The sequence below is a fragment of the Strongylocentrotus purpuratus genome, unplaced genomic scaffold (assembly GCF_000002235.5).
Source record: "Strongylocentrotus purpuratus isolate Spur 01 unplaced genomic scaffold, Spur_5.0 spur5_scaffold_18, whole genome shotgun sequence".
NCBI lineage: Eukaryota > Metazoa > Echinodermata > Echinoidea > Camarodonta > Strongylocentrotidae > Strongylocentrotus > Strongylocentrotus purpuratus.
The window spans coordinates 8,177,485-8,194,288 of record NW_022145603.1 but is presented as its reverse complement, the minus strand read 5'-3'; the positions used below and the strand labels follow the sequence as shown (position 1 = coordinate 8,194,288).

Below are 16,804 nucleotides of genomic sequence, written 5' to 3'. Positions count from 1 at the left end.
GTGTGGGCGTATGCTCCTGCTAGTATGTGATGGCTATCGCCGATCATCCCCCATGCACTCCTCGGTACGGATTTACGCCCCTGGTGCCCCCATTTAAAACAATTATACAATAACAGTTAACATTACATTTAATTAATAGTATGAAACTATTAAAACTACTCTCATGTTACGGGAAAAAATATTGCATATACATATATTATGAATCAATTGATTTGGTCGATCCAGTTCGATGGCACAAACACGGCACTACTGGACAGAGATCCTAATAATTACAGAGCTTGGTCTTGTTGCTCTGTTCGCCAGCAGTTTGACGGGATATGGAATCCCGCGGCACGTTACTCACAAGAGTTCTAACAAGCCAAGCTTATACAGAGCCTATAATAAGCAATGTTGTGCATGTACCACCCACCCAATTGATCAAAAACTCAGAACTCAAAACTGACTTTAAAAAAAAATGAAAAATAAAGAAAAAAAGAAGAAAGAAAAAAAAAGAAGAAAAAAAAAAACACGAAATGGTAACCATCTAAAATTTCATAGTTGTGATAAATATCTATAAAGATTTATCAAGCACCAAAAATAAATAATATCATGCTCATGTATTATATACCCTTTACTGCTCATTTTATGTATGTAATTACCAAAGAAAAAATGAAGTCAATCAGTCACTCAATACAGTGTGACTGTCAGGCGCGGATTTCATGGGGGGGGGGGGGGGGGGGGGGGCTAATTTGAAATTACGCGATCCAAATATTGGTACGTAATGGTGACCAGCAGTGACGTAATAGGGGGTGGTGCAGGGAGGGGCGAGCCTCCCACTCCCTCCTCCGCGAAGCGCGGAAGCTTTGACGTTTCATTAAATTATTAGAGAAATTAGAAGACGATTCGTTGTACCATTCTCGACTCTTAATCATTGTCTGAATTCAGGTTCCCCCCCTCCCGCGCAAAGCGCGGAAGCTTTTACGTTTCATTAAATCATTAGATTAAGAAGACGATTCGCTGTACCGTTCTCGATTCTTAATCATTGTCTTAATTTAGTCGTCCCCCCCCCCTTCCTGCGCGAAGCGAGGAAGCTTTTACGTTTCATTAATTATTAGAGAAAGAAGACGATTCGGTGTACCATTCTCGACTCTTAATCCTTGACTGAATTTCAAGAGCTCGAGGCTCCCGATCCCCGCCGTTTCGCGGGCACTGACATGTTTATGGAGGCATCCCAAGAAGCATGTTTCTTGCCTGGCTGTAAATTTAGGAATTTGTCATTTTTCAACAAACGCATACAAAAGTATGATTTACTCTCGGAAAATTATGTCATTTTAACATTATTATTAGGTTTGCTGGGGAGGGGGGGGGGGCAGGGCGGCAAGGACCTTTCGGCCCCACCCCGCTCCACACGTTGTTGGCGGGATTAACCGCAACTTATCTTCCCTTCTTTTCACCCTTTTATTGTCTTCTTCCCCTTTTTTGTTCCCTTTTGGCTCTCCTCTTTCCCTTTTCTCTCTTTTTTTAGCGGGGGCGGCGGGGAGGGGGGGGGGGGGCAAGGGCCATTCGCCTCCCCCAATCCAAAACTTGTTGGCGGGAAAATTGCAACTGATATCCGGCCCTTCTTTTCTTTTCTTCTTCCTCTGTTTTCCTTCCCTTTCCTTCCTTCTCTATTATTTTTTTGATTGGGGGGGGGGGGGGCAAGGCCCCCACAAATTAAAAAAAACTAAGAAATGCAATTATTAATAATTCATCGCATATTGCCCCGGCCCCCAACATAAAAAAAAAAATCCTCTTTGTGGGCATGCCTTGAACCATAATACATGGCCCTACAGAGGAATTTTTCCTGTTGGGGACCGGGGGAAAATGCAATGAATTGATAATTTATTGCCTTTTCTTAATTTTTTTTTTGTATATGTGGGGGCGGCGACGTACCCTAGCCCCCGCTGCGTACAGTCATGATTCAGTGACTAAGCAATGACCTCGTTACTGTGAGCCCCCAGGATCAAAACCGTGTCGATGTGCTATATTAGTGCCCTTTTGTGAGGCGTTAATCCTCAACACTGTCAGTTATGACTGAAGGACGTAGGTCCCTAGTTGATAAGCATAGTAGTATACACATGCTTTAGCAGTCACGCAAAACAAACACTCAAATTATTATTCAATAAAATCTGAGAATGTAACATTTTATCTAGATCTATTAAGAATAAATCATTGTCAAAATCAGTCCATAAATTGGGGGTAAAATTAATTATTCCACCTTTACGACCAACAGTGCATTATGTGTATATATAATTTATATATATATTATGTATATTACATAAACATTAAGTCATTCCTGGTCTGTTGTAGATGCGTTGTGTTTCGTGACCCTGGATGTACGTTAGTTTAATACTTTCCATTGCTGTAAATATATTCTTAACTAACTTCTTGTTGTACCAATCTCTTTTCCGCATCCCTATATTGGGAGGGGGGTGGGGGTGGCGGTTTTGAGCACTAAATAAACTAAAATATATATATATATATATTTTTTTTTGGGGGGGGGGGGAGGAGGGGGTTAAACGGGGGGGGGGTAAACAAAAATTGTTTTGTTTTGCTCACCGGGGGGGATAAGTGACCACTAAAAATAAAAAGCGTTTTATTATTATTATTTTTGGGGCTAAACGGGGGGGGGGGGGGGGGGTGTAGTAAAAAAAAATGAGAGTACACTCCCAGACAACTTCTGACATGCAAACAAAGAAAAAAGGGTCTGCCATCTCGTTTTTAAAATAACTTTCTGCCGAGGAAAAAAAATGATCAGCCTAAAGATGCTTTTTCATTTCCCTTTCCCCCTTCCTTTTTTTTCCTTCTTCATTCCTTCTTTTTTACCTGCTTTCATTTTGCACATGCCCCCTCCCGTTTGATCCACCACCGCAAATTTGATAAAAGTACTCGAAAAGTGCATTTGATGGTGAAGAACAATCACACTGATAAAGGAATGGTTCACAATGATTGCAGAAACTTTCAACAAAAAAATGTATTAATATCGAATAAGAAGCGTGTAGGCAACAACACAATGTATTGGGACGAATTAGTGAGCACTAATTTTTTTTGTTTTTGTGTTGCTCCCGAAAATGTGAAAATCGCGCCGTCCGAAAATTCGCTCAGTGGAGGGGGGGGGGGGGGTGGGGGGGGGGGGGGGCGGGGTCGGGGGTGAGGTAGTGAGCGCATTTTTTTTTTTTTGTCCTCGAAAATTTAAAAATTTGCACCCCCCCAAAAAAGGTAAAAATCACGTGTTTTTCATGATTTTTTTTTTCTCAAGGAGGGGAGGTGGGGGGGGGGGGCAGGCCCCCCCCCCCTCTGGATCCGCCACTGATTCACAAAGATTCTAAGTAGAACTTAGCTCTAATTTGAATTTAAACATTATGGAGAGCCATTTGTAGCCTTAAAATAAAATATATTCAAAAGCAAAAATTTAAGTATTTTAGACTTTACATAATTCGACATCAAGAACATGAAATCTCCCTGAAAATAAAAACATGAATGATATGAAATAGAATAAACATATTTAATGCCTTTTAAAATAACTTTTACAAAATATTTGTTAAGTCAAACTTAGGGATAAGTTCAACTTAGGCCTAGAAACTTTGTGAAACACCCCCCAGGTCATCGATTGATTCAGGGGCGATATGTGGGGGGGGGGGGGGGGTCTATATCTTCTCCGTCTCCCGTTCCCCCATCTCCCGTGCCATCTTTCCCTCAATCATTGACTCCCAAAGAGCATTCAAAACAAACAAAATTTAAGTTTTCATTTACCTACCTTCTTTATTGACATAAACAGGGGGAATGGAGGGGGGGGGGGGCATTGTTGGTGTAGGGGGCAATGATATAGCGTGGTCTATCTACTGATGGGGGTGGGGGCGCGACGGCAGGTAGGGTATAGGAAAAGGTCTTTAGATGAACGAGAAGTGGACGTCCTGGGATAATTTCCATGTGAGTCCCCCCCCCCTCTCTCTCTCTCTCTCTCTCTCTCTCTCTCTCTCGTCTCTCTCTCTCCCTCCCCCTCCTCCTCTTCCCTCCACTTCTGTCTCCTATCTCTTATCACGAGTTTCCCTATCTTATATTATGGTAATCGTACTGGTTTTCAACTAGTAAATCAACTGGTAATCATCTACTGGTTTTCAACTGGTAAATCAACTGGTAATTATCTACTGGTTTTCAACTGGTAAATCAACTGGTGATCATCTACTGCTTTTCAACTGGTAAATCAACTGGTAATCATATCCTGCTTTTCAACTGGTAAATCAACTGGGAATCATGTACTGGTTTTCAACTAGTAAATCAACTGGTAATCATCTACTGGTTTTCAACTGGTAAATCAACTGGTAATTATCTACTGGTTTTCAACTGGTAAATCAACTGGTAATTATCTACTGGTTTTCAACTGGTAAATCAACTGGTGATCATCTACTGGTTTTCAAATGGTAAATCAACTGGTAATCACTGGTTTTCAACTGGTAAATCAACTGGTAATCATCTACTGGTTTTCAACTGGTAATCATCTACTGCGGGTTTTCAACTGGTAAGCAACTGGTATAACAACTGGTCTCAGATGCCAACTGGTATTTCTACTGGTTTCCAAATTGTATCAACAGTTGAGACCAGTTCAAACCAGTTCAAACCAGTAGATACCAGTTGGAAATCCTTACTGGTTTCAACTGGTATCAACTGGAATTTCGACCTGCCCCCCCCCCCCTGCACAATTCAACTGGAGTGGAGCTGCCTCATGATACCGCCATTATAGTTGTAGGGGCACCGAAATGCTTAAAATATGGCAAGTTTTCTTTCAGCCAATCAAATGCCACGATTTCTCTGAAAAAGGGTGTAGATATAATAATCCAGGGACTTGCACATGCACAATACATCTAGGTCCGTGGTGAGAGATCGTGGGTAGAACTTGAAGCTCGAATTGTAGACATACCGTCGCGTCAAATACTCAATACTCTTCTCAATTCATCGTCTGAAAGTGAGGTTTTTTCTTTAAAATGGGTTGGAAGTACAAGTTGCCTTTGTTCATCCTCTTTGTGGCTTTGGGTTTCGGCTATTTCATGCGTACGATCTTGAATCCTGAATTGATAACCGAACCTCCATCAGACATCGAAGACGGAGTCGGATGGTGGGGTCGAGGCCTCCCTGAAGTCTCGGGGAGCAAACAGGACACGTCCGTTCGCAAATTCCGGGTGAATGTTTCGGATGATGTGTTGAGCGATTTGAAGACTCGTCTACAGAATACACGGTTTGTCGACAGAGTGGAAGACGCTGGGTTCCATTATGGCTTCGATTCGGACTACATGAAACAGGTCCAGAGATATTGGCTTGAGAGATACAGGTGATTATAATTTTTTTAATTTATATTTTTATAAATCTTTTGTTGGGGGGGGGGGGGGGGGGGGGTGGGGTGTCGGATGTTGATCTCCATGCCCCCTCAAGGCCTCATTAAGACAGGGCTGTCAACTTTGGGAAACTGCTTGGAGGGAGATAAGGGGGGGGGGGGGTAAGAGCACATATTTTCTTTGGGGGGGGGGGGGAAGGTTTTTCATAAACCGGGAGATTCTTCATCGTTGGCAGGAGAGCGGGAGGAAGGCGTATGTGGTGGTGGGAGTCTCCCGCTACAAGCTTTTGAGGCGGCGGGAGAATGAGCGTGGTGGCGTGAGACTCCCTCTAAATGTAGGAGGGTTGACAGCCCTGATTAAGAATGGCTAAAGGGGGAAGGGGGGAATTAGAGGGGTTTTGCAATTACATTCAGTTCATTTTTGTTTGTATATAATATTGTAACAGTTTGAATTTGTCTTGATATAGAGTATTTCTTACCTTCTTCCTTACCCACTATTACATATTCATTTATATATTTGCATTCTCATTTGCATATTCATTTTCCAAGCTCATGTTCCCATTTCATCACCTTCTTACAGCAGTCTTTCAGTTGCCCTACTGCCACATCCTATTTTCATCTCTCTCCTTCAAACCCATTCCCTTTGTTGTCTTCTCATTCTCTATGCATGGTTGCCTTTTCCTGCCCTAGCAACATGCACTTTCTCTTCTCTCATTCCTTCTCTTCGCCTCTCACCTTTGATCTATCTAGCCTGTTCACCTCGTTGGTTTCTCTTATCACATGACTTTCCCCTGATTGGTTTACTTTGTAATGATGCCTGATTTGTTTTTACTGACATGTTATAATTTGGGATATTACAGGGAGGTCTGTTCCATCCTTCTTCAAGTGAGGTTAATTGTCTTATCTACTATCCTGAGTTTCTTGAGTTTAGAGAGAGATTAGATTGATTTTGATGCAGCATGTTTGATGATTGATTTTGGTCAGCTATAATTCCCTCAGTTAAATAAACATGTTACAATTGGTGGCAGCGGTGGGATTTGAACCCATAGTCTTACGGTAGATCGATTTAGAGCTAGATATACAATCCATTGGGGAGGGGGGGGGGGGGGGGGGGTATGTTGAGCATGTTGGTATGTTGGTTGATGCTAGATAGGACAAACATTATGGCTTGCAAGCCCTATCATGTTTGCAATTTGCATTCTGCCTATTAAAATATAATTAGTTGAATAGGTGAATGAAATGAATTGTAATGAAGCACTTTCCAAAGATGTACGCATTAAATTGCATTACACTATGAAATCATAGGCGCCAGAAGTGGGGAGGCAGGAGGGGGGGGGGGCATTTACCCCCCCCCCCAACCATGCTTATTTAGAAGCCTTTATGTCAGGGTCTGCGGAACTGCCATGCTCGGGGGCTCGAGCCCCCCTCACTTTTGAAGAAGTTTGTTACAGAGAAAAAGAAAGATAGAGAGAGAGAAAATATAAGTGACCTGCCAATGTCGAAAATGAGGTAAAATATGCTCATCTGACCGTAATTAAATGCCTAAAACCCCAGAGCTTATGGGGGCTCCGCCCCGGACCCTATCAAGGGCCCTCAGGCGGTCCCCTATTTGCTCATCTGACCGTAATTAAATACCTAAAAAAAAACAAGCTCCCGCGAGCTCTGCCCCCTGGACCCCACCAAGGGCCCTAAGGCAGGGTCCTGGATGCCTATCTGACTAAACGCCAGAGCTTACGAGGGTCCCGCCCCGGCCCCCACCAAGTGCCTTAAGGCTTGTATGCTCATCCGACAGTTATTAAATACCTAAAACCTCTGAGCTTCCGGGGGCTCTATCCCCTGGACCCCAACAAGGGCCTAAGGCGGGGCCCTTGATGCTCATCTGATCGTTATTAAATACCTAAAACCCCTGAGCTTCTGGGGGCTCAACCCCTTGACCCCCTGCCGGGGCTAAGGCCCTGGACCCCACGCCAATTTACTTTGAAAAACGTTCCGCGGGGCCTGCATGTAACGTGTAAGAGTGGTGGTTTTTGCTCGTTACATCACTGCCCCTGGAAGGTGGGCCCCCGGGAATATTTGCCCCCCCCCCCCAATCCCAAACTGCTTCCGGCGCGCCTGTATGAAATGGTATGGCCTCAAAGAGGCTGTTCACACCGGCAGAGATAGCGCGCGCTAGACCGCGCTATCTCTGCGGTTTGGAAGGTACAAGGTCGTTTCGGTCCGCCCAACAGCAAGCCACGGCGAGCCAAAACGGCGTGCCACTGGAGCACCTCTTGGGGGTGTTCCTCGAGAGATAGCGCGGTCTAGCGCACGCTAGAAAAAAAGGGGGTGCTACGATAGACCACGCTATCTCATTGCGGTGTGAACAGCCTCTTAGACAGTTTCTTTTAAGATAATGCATGAGGACCAGTCTGCTATTAAAAAGGGTACTGATACTAAGCCTGATACATGTATAAAGCACCATTATTGGACATCATTGTAACATGGTTTTCTTGAATTCTGTGCATCTTTTTTTTCAGTTGGAGAGATGCTGAGAAGAGGCTAAACCAGTTTGATCAATTCCTGACCAACATTGAGGGTATTGATGTCCATTTCCTTCACGTGAAACCCAAACTACAGCCTGGACAGAAGGCTAAGCCTCTCATCGTCGTTCATGGCTGGCCTGGTTCAATCTATGAATTCCACAAGGTGGGTCAAGAATATTGAGAGAGAGAGAGAGGGGGAGAGTGAGAGAGAGAGAGAGAGAGAGGGGGAGAGGGAGAGGGGAGAGGGAGGGAGAGAGATAGGGAGAGGGAGAGGGGGAGGGGGAGAGGGAGAGAGAGAGATAGGGAGAGGGAGGGAGAGAGAGAGAGAGAGAGACAGACATAAGAAAAGCCTCATATGCTGTCTTCAAAGTTTTGTTGAAGACACACTTGTTTTCAAGAGCTTTTGAATAGTTTTTGAATATTTTTCAAAAACTTTTCTATGGTTAGAAGTTTTCTAGTAGCTGTGCTATATAAATTGATCTACCAGTAACTATTATCCATGCTAATAGACGTGTTAAATAATATATTTTTTCATTTCATGCATGTCCCCCCCCCCCTCTTTAATTACTTCTTCCAAATTATATTTTCAATATCAAATCAATTGTATAACGGGTATTTATGAGACTATAGAATAAAAATGGCTGAGAAAAGGTATTTTGCCTAAAATTCCTTGTCACAATAAACAAAAAAAGTACATATTGATAAACTATTACATTACGGTATCCTTCAACTACCTTTTAAATGGATTGTCAAGAAAAAAACACTCAGTGGTTTTTCTTCAATTAAAGAATCTTTACAGAAATATGCAAATCGTTTGATGATCTACATTTGATAATGACACTATTAGGAGAGTTTATATGTACAATGTATATGTTTCTTTTTGAACAATTTTAGCCCCAAAACTTGTTATGGGTTATTTGTGATAAATCAAATGGATCGTGACAAAGACTATGTTCTTTAGCTGGTAGTATCGCGATATATCGATATCATGTCTGTCATGGCTTTGTGAAACGGTTTATCCACTTCATGACATCTCTGTAGGTCGCCGACAAAGATATGACTGTCATGGAGTTGGTTTCATGAAACGGCCCCCGGGTTACCAACCATTTGATTCACCTCCTTTGCATAATGGCATCTGTATGGGAGGAATTCACTTTGTATTCACTAATTGTTCCTACAGTGTATGTTGGGAAAGTCTCTAGCAAGAGAACATTTTGTCCAAGATGTATAAAATTAGTAAATGGGTCTATTTGTCCTTTACAGGTACATAATCAACCACATCATGTTATTTGATAGTTTACAATGATGTCATTTTTTTCCATCTAGTACTGTAAATCATGTGTGTATATGAGACACCAAATACATGTACATGTGGACTTGCCAAGAAAAGAAAAAAGACATCAAACAATATTACATGGATGACTGTTTTGGGGTACGCATAATGTGTATAGGCCTATTGAAACCAGTACAATATGATTGTTTTATCAAACTTAAGGCTTGGAACTTCCAACTGGATTAAAACCAAAGGTTTAATCTTTTTCTCCCCCAGATCCTACCTATGCTGACTGACCCTACGAGCCATGGAGGGTCATCTGATGATGTCTTCGAGGTCATCTGTCCAAGTATTCCAGGCTACGGATTCTCTGAAGCTCCTCACAAGCAGGGTAAGCTTGATCACTCTCTATCTGTTGGGCTGTTCCTGTTTTTCTGTCATGTCAGCTATTTCTCTTAAATCCAAAAAGCTGCATAATTTGAAACTCTTTTTGTCTTTATATCTGTATTTCTGTTTACATTTCAAAGCTCCTCAGAACAGGGTAAGGTATCAGTATAACTCTGTCTGTCTGTATCAATGTTTAGCAGTCATATCTCTTGGCTCCTATAGAGATGACTGCTAGTCTGTTAAAGGCATCCGGTAACTTTGTCTTAGATCCTTTAGAAATAATCCTTGATTTAGCTCAGGCTGCAATGATAATTATAAACCTTTAGGTCAGTCAGGAACCCCATGAATTTTACAAACCGATTGCCTGTCTTTTTATCAAGATATATATGATAGGAAATCAAAATTAATTTTTCTGTTTTCCTAAAGGTTTCTATAAACACTACAGTCTATTGGGGAAAACGAGTATGGTAAAACTGGTCACTCAAAGATTTTTACTTTTTTGAGGCATTTCTTGATCATTTTGAAGTGCGATTTTTTAGGGCTTCAATATTACACCATTTCACAGACACTGGTAACATGTAGGACCGTGTATCTCAGATTTAACATTGTTAAACGTTCCCTTTAACCTACATGTATATTGTATCTCTCTTGGCTGCTAATAAACGGTAACATAGATGCCAATTTAACTGTTTTCCACTACTTCTATTTCTTTAAGCTTTTAGTATGTTGTTTAGAGGAATGTTCTAAACATCACTGCAGTTGATTAAATACTTTTGCAATTTGTTTTGTGTTACCCTTTAAGATTCACTATTTGAATGCCTAGACTAAAATGTGCTGATAATGAGTAAATTACATCCCATGCACCTACACGTAGCAGCACAGTACAAGTTGGAAGTTAAATGCACAAAGCAAAGTCCAAATTTATTGTGTACCCAGACGTCTATAGCATTATCTTCTATAGAACATATAGAGGGGTCAGTGACACAAAGATGTAACTCCATTTTGGCCATTTTGAGAAAAAGTGGTTTATGTGTCACTGAGCACTTGGGCCTTAAGCAGTTGAGTCTAGATGTTTCACTAGCCATTGACTTTAATGGGGTGTTGGGTGGAGTTAAGTCTTTGTGTTTCCTGGAAAGCCCACATTTTTCTGAACATTTTGATATCAATACTCATTTTGGCAAAATATGGAGTTACGTCTGTGTGTCACTGAACCCTCGATCTGTTCTTCCTCGAGGTCCCTCCCCTCCTCCCTCCCTCACTCTTTAATCCCCAAGCCACAAAGCCACTTTTCTTAGTTTTTCCCCAAGGGTAAACAGTTGCTAAGAAGGTCAAAGGTCACAGGGCTCATTATGTATGCAAAATAGCGTTATCTCAAGAACCCATTGATGGATTCCCGCCAAACTTGGGTCATCTATGTATATTGCACATAGAGATATATGCTTAATAAGGCTAGAGAGCAGACTCGTCATACGCGCTCGTTCAAAGCTCTGTGCGTGCATGGAGCGCAGTCCGCCATTACTAAGGAGGGCAAAACTTCGAGAAATACCTGGATGTTCCTTCGAAACTGTGCTACTGATATGCAATATGAAGCTTGGGGTTGATTTTCAGTTTTCGAGTATGAAACGTTATAATTGTGGTATTTTGCATAATGCATGAACCCTACTCATGCCTCAGTCATGGTATCTGGTGTAGGTCAAGATTAATTACGGGTGTAATGGTGAGGTAAAAGGGACACAAAAAGCTATTTATATTTCAGTATATCTTCAATTTTTCTTCCTCTTTGTCAATACAAAAGTGTGATATAATGACATAAAATATTACTTGGCTTTTAAACAATCAGAATCAAGCATTTGGGACTTGTATTTGATATTGATGTCATGATATTAAACAAAGTTTTATGCTACAGGGCCAATGCCGGGGGTCAATGTCTTTCTAATTCAGTTATTATGAGAGCCAGGGTTTATTGATTTAAAACGCTTTAAAGGTAATATATTCATTTTATGTTGATGGCTATTATAAACAGATTGATACTTATAGATTTGGGATAGAGATGGGTACATAGATAGCTAGACACATAATAAGATGGATAGATAGATATAAATATAGAAGGATAGGTAGATAACGGAAATGCAGATATAGGACGATACTGAAGATAGGAAGAGGGGGAAGGAAAGAATTATACACATTTATTTTAAAAAATTGTTATTTACTCATCCAATCATTCATTCAATCATTCATCCAAACATTCTTTTTCTTCTCTCACTCATTTTATATCAAATATACACCTTCTGTCTTTCACCTATTCTCTAGAAAATCTCTATATGTCTGAAAGAATAATTCAATTCTTTACAGTTCACTAGAAATAAATATTCTTTAAAAACAGCTGATCATTGATGTAATAATTATTTATTCACACCACTTTTTTTCTCCATAAATAATATTCTCCTTGATACAGTATATTTCTTATTTTCTTCATCAACCAGTTTTTAGCGAATATACTTATGATAATTTGATTTGAAGAAAAAAAATGAATTTAAATGAACCTTTTATTACCACACATGTGTTGAATATTCTACAGCATAGGCATCTAAGTTTTAACATTTTATTGGACATTTATACATCACAATTGAAAGGACAGACATTGCAAAAACAACATCTCAGATTTTAGCTCCAAATTTACTAATTACAAAGACATTTCATCGAATAATAAAATAAATAAATGCAAACCAGAAATAGTAATTGAGCATATATATTCCAAGTTACCTGTATTGCTATGAAGAACTATAATTGAAGACACTTACATCTCAGGATACTGCAATACACCATTCAGTGAAACCTCATAGTAACAAGGTCTTTTGACATCATTATTCATCAGGGAATAATAATAGTTTTGAAACTGATTATTACCCTCAAATTTACACAGTAGATACTAGATAGCAAAAGAGTGCACAATCTTATGGGTTTACATCTAGTGACATCATTCCATGATTGTTCTGTTATCAAATCTCTTCAAAAGCATAGTTTCCATTTTGGGCCAAAATTCAAACCTATGTACAAAAAAGGTCTATGGGTGTGTATAAGGTGTGCAACTGTGCATTACACAAAGCTTTTCAATTGCCACACATCTGTGAATTCTCCTCATTTACCATATCGAAAACGTGGCTCACTTGATGTGAATTTCTTGCTTTTCATCGTTAATGATGCAAATCACTTGGTTGAGAGCAATCCAGACAATGTTATAAAAAAGGTCTACATGTTTATCTCAGGTTCTTGCTTTTCATCGTTAATGATGCAAATCACTTGGTTGAGAGCAATCCAGACAATGTTATAAAAAAGGTCTACATGTTTATCTCAGGTTATCTAAACCTGCAGAATCAAAGCACATTTAGAGTGCAAATAATTTGCAAAAATTAGAGCAACTGAATCAGATACAGCACGTACAATTATGAAGCTTATAGAGTAAATATTCAAATACAGCGTACCTCACAACAACTCAAAATTCAAGTACATATTTTTTACCCCTAATGTAATCAACTCTTCTAAGTTCCACTTTAGTTTGCCTTCGTGTAAAGTTAACGAACAGAGGTTAAGTTGTGCAACTGTCACATTGTGTCCCAAGAATTTTATTTCATTACACAGAACAAAAGTCTCAGATTGTTCTTTTTTCTTGAAGATTATTAAAAGCTCTCTCCAGTTTTAAACGGCTTTACAGTCAATCATCCAGTGAATAAGCTATGCAGACAAGAGGCAAAATATAAAAGACTGATCTGTCTCTGTAGTTTGTACAAATTAAGTTCTATGTTTTCTTTTTTGCATAGACTGAGGAATTTTGCTCACTATAAAAAGAGAAAAAACAGGTTTTCCTGACTTCAAGGAGGGCTTTAAGTCCTGGTCTCCTCTGCAACAGTGTATAGACTACAGAACAGTTGTAATTGTAAAACACAAGATGTCACTATAGAATCATTCTCCAGATCAAGAAAGCCTATTTACATCGTAGCCAATCCACACCAGACACACCAGACACAATCCCTGTGATGTGAATTTAGACGTCATGTCCTACAAGTACAACTACTTGAAACTTGTAAAACGCTGGAACATGTGTATTAAAGCCCCTCTAAAGTGTTTGGAGCCCCAAAAATTTGATGGCAAAATTTCACTTAAATCGTAGGTTTTCATAAACAAATATGTTTGAAAACAAATATTGATGAAATAAGACAAAATTGGGGTTTTCTGTAAATGCATTCTCTCCAAAGTTGTGTTGAAGTACATAGGTCAAGCTGATCCTGGCTAATGAGCTTGCTTTTGTGGACTTCCTGCAAGAGAGTCCTGGTTTTTCCATCTCTCCTGTTTACCTTCTGTTTCACCACTTTAAGCTGTTACTTGACATTCTGCAGTTGCTGTCGGTTATCTTCAGTTTCTGATCAACTCAGACAGAAAAGAATAGTCATATTCTTTTGTAATGTCATAGGGTTTCTTTGGAGGCACGGGGACACTTTGGATGTTGTACATGGTTTTGCTGGGAGTCTTGAGCCATGGGTCTGTCTAGGGAGGATGTCCAGGAAAGACAGTAGGCACAACACTATAGGAGTGGTGTGTAACATCCTTTTCCTCTCTTGGGTGTATTTCTGCATTACAATAAAAGCAAATGGACACAATAATGAGTTTTTCCTCATAACGTGACAATTGTTCTACTATTCATGCTATTTCATATGATTTCTAAGACTGAAACTGAAAGATAATAATAATGATGTCAGCAAGTCATAAGCAAATTTGATAGAAATAGTGAAGTGTGCAGTGGGCTTTTTAGGCTAGCCTAGCCTAGATGGATAACTCCTGTGATGTGAAATATGGCAGGCTAGCCTTTCTTTGCCTTTCGGGCTTTAGAAATTAGAGTATTTAGATCTAGATCTAGAGTCTAGTCTAGACCCTAGATCTAGTTAAAATATAAAGAAGTTGACATTTGATTTTTATCTTGAAATTAGATAAGATAAAGTTAATTATATATTCTAAACTTTTCGTTAATAGAATCAAGCTCATGGAGTTAATATTTCCGAGTTGGACTCTCTGACTCTTGGAGTTGCGACTCCAGCGCAGCAGAATTTTCCCATCACCGTCCCCAGAACCTTGACCCATGCCTGCGCCAGCCCGGCGGGCGTGGACTGGCGCGCTCCGCTGAGCACTGCAGGAACGTTAGCTGCGCTGCACTGCGGTGGCTTGTCATGAGACAATACCCGCATAAACTACATTTTTAGCTCTAAAATCTCCTTATCTAATCAACATAACATTAAGAAGAACTTACTTGTGAAATATTATGCAGTTCCCTTTCTTTCTTCGGTTCGAACGACCAAATGCAACGCACGAACCTGGCTTCTTCGGATTTTCCACGTATGTTGTGCACAGTATCTTGTTGGGTCGTTCGTTTTTCTGCCCTCCTTAGTAATGGCGGCCAACGCTCCAGCTCGGAACAGCAATTTGAGCGAGTACGCCCTCTAGTGTTAGTAGTATATATCTCTATGATATTGCAGAGCCAATGAACTGATTAGATTTTGGGGTCGCGAGATCCAAGGTCAAAGGTCACAGGGCTCATTATGTATGCAAACTAGCTCGTGATCGCGTTATCTCAGGAACCCATTGATGGATTCCCGCCAAACTTGAGTCATGTATGTATCTTGCATAGTCAATGAACTGATGAGATTTTGGGGTCGCGAGATGCAAGGTCAAAGGTCACAGGGTTCATTATGTGTGCAAAATAGCTCATGATCGCGTTATCTCAAGAACCCATTGATGGATTTCCGCCAAACTTCGGTCATGTATGTATCTTGCACAGCCAATGAACAGTTTAGATTTTGGGGTCACGAGATCCAAGGTCAAAGGTCACAGGGCTCATAATGTATTCAAAAATAGCTCGTGATCACTTTATCTCAAGAACCCATCGATGGATTCCCGCCAAACTTGGGTCATGTATTTATCTTGCAGAGCCAATGAACGGATTAAATTTGGGGGTAAAAAGGTCAAATGTCAAAGGTCACAGGGCTCATTATGTATGCAAAAATAGCTCGCTTCTGTTTTGGTTTGTAAAATTGCTCCATGGCGGAGGCATCATTTTTCGACTGCGCGCGGTTGAAGGTCCATCTAGTTTGACCCTGTTTTGTGTTCCTCTTTCTCCCAGGCTTTGCAGCATACGCAGCAGCGAGAATCTTTAACAAGCTGATGTTACGTCTTGGTTTCAAGCAGTATTACACCCAAGGAGGCGACTGGGGCAGTGTTATTACACTGAACATGGCTATCATGTACCCAAGGTTAGCATTCATACCATGGCTGGTTTCATGCTTGCTCCTGAGGGGTGTTTCACAAAGATCCTAAGTTGAACTTAATTATCTCTAAGTTGGACTTAACAATTATGGAAAGCCGTTAGAATCTATGGAAAAAAAAGAAAAAGAAAATTATTTTAAAAGGCATAACATGTTGATTCAAATGATTCTTATCTTCTATTATCAAGGAGATTTCATGGTCTTGATGTGAATCTTATAAAAAGTCAAAATATTTGATTTTTCACTTTTGAATATGTATTATTTTAAGGCTACAAATGGCTCTCCATAATTTTTAAGTCCAACTTAGAGTAAAGTTCAACTTAGGATCTTTGTGGAACACCCCCAGGTGTTTAGAGACAAGATATCTACACTCTGGTCGGTGTTACCATATAGATCATGATTTTACAGCAAGATAAACAATTCAATTAAAATCCTATTGATTACCGGTATTATCCAAACAAATGGGATCATTCTCAATTTGTTTTAACAATGGATAACAAATTTAACAATTTTCTTTTAACATAGATAAGTGAGTGCAAAGGTCACAATTACAATAACCAGGAATGGCAAAAATGTATGTACTACTGCATGTCTCTTCTGGAATATAATACAGGGATGAAAATAAATTTAATTGCTCGTAATACTTTAAATTACTTGTAATACTTGTTACAACTTTACTTTTCTTTTTGATAAGGAAACACGGATACCAAACATGATCACCAAGCATGACATCACCCAATGTTCATTACCACAAATGGGCAGTGGCGTAGTGCTGATCCAGTCTTAGGCCAATTTGGGGGGGGGGGGGGGGGGGCAAGGACATCATTTTTTTTTGGGGGGGGGGGTGGGGAAAGAGGGTTTGTTACTGGCCTTACCAGATGGATGAAATTAATAATAAGGAGTAAAGTTTTTACTGTATCCATTCATATTCTAGTATTTTCCTTCAATATTCTGACAAACTTAT

At 40.2% G+C, this 16,804-nt stretch overlaps 1 protein-coding gene across 1 annotated transcript in view; it reads left to right on the top strand.

The window, feature by feature from the left end:
* The first annotated feature begins 4,862 nt into the window (after positions 1-4,862).
* Positions 4,863-16,804, top strand: part of LOC105437391 (epoxide hydrolase 1-like) — an 18,209-nt gene continuing 6,267 nt past the window's right edge. The window contains exons 1-4 of the mRNA XM_030989133.1: positions 4,863-5,344; positions 7,864-8,032; positions 9,419-9,533; positions 15,699-15,828. Of these exons, the coding sequence (XP_030844993.1) occupies positions 5,001-5,344; positions 7,864-8,032; positions 9,419-9,533; positions 15,699-15,828 (758 nt within the window). The 5' untranslated portion in view covers positions 4,863-5,000. The remainder of the gene's footprint in view (positions 5,345-7,863; positions 8,033-9,418; positions 9,534-15,698; positions 15,829-16,804) is intronic.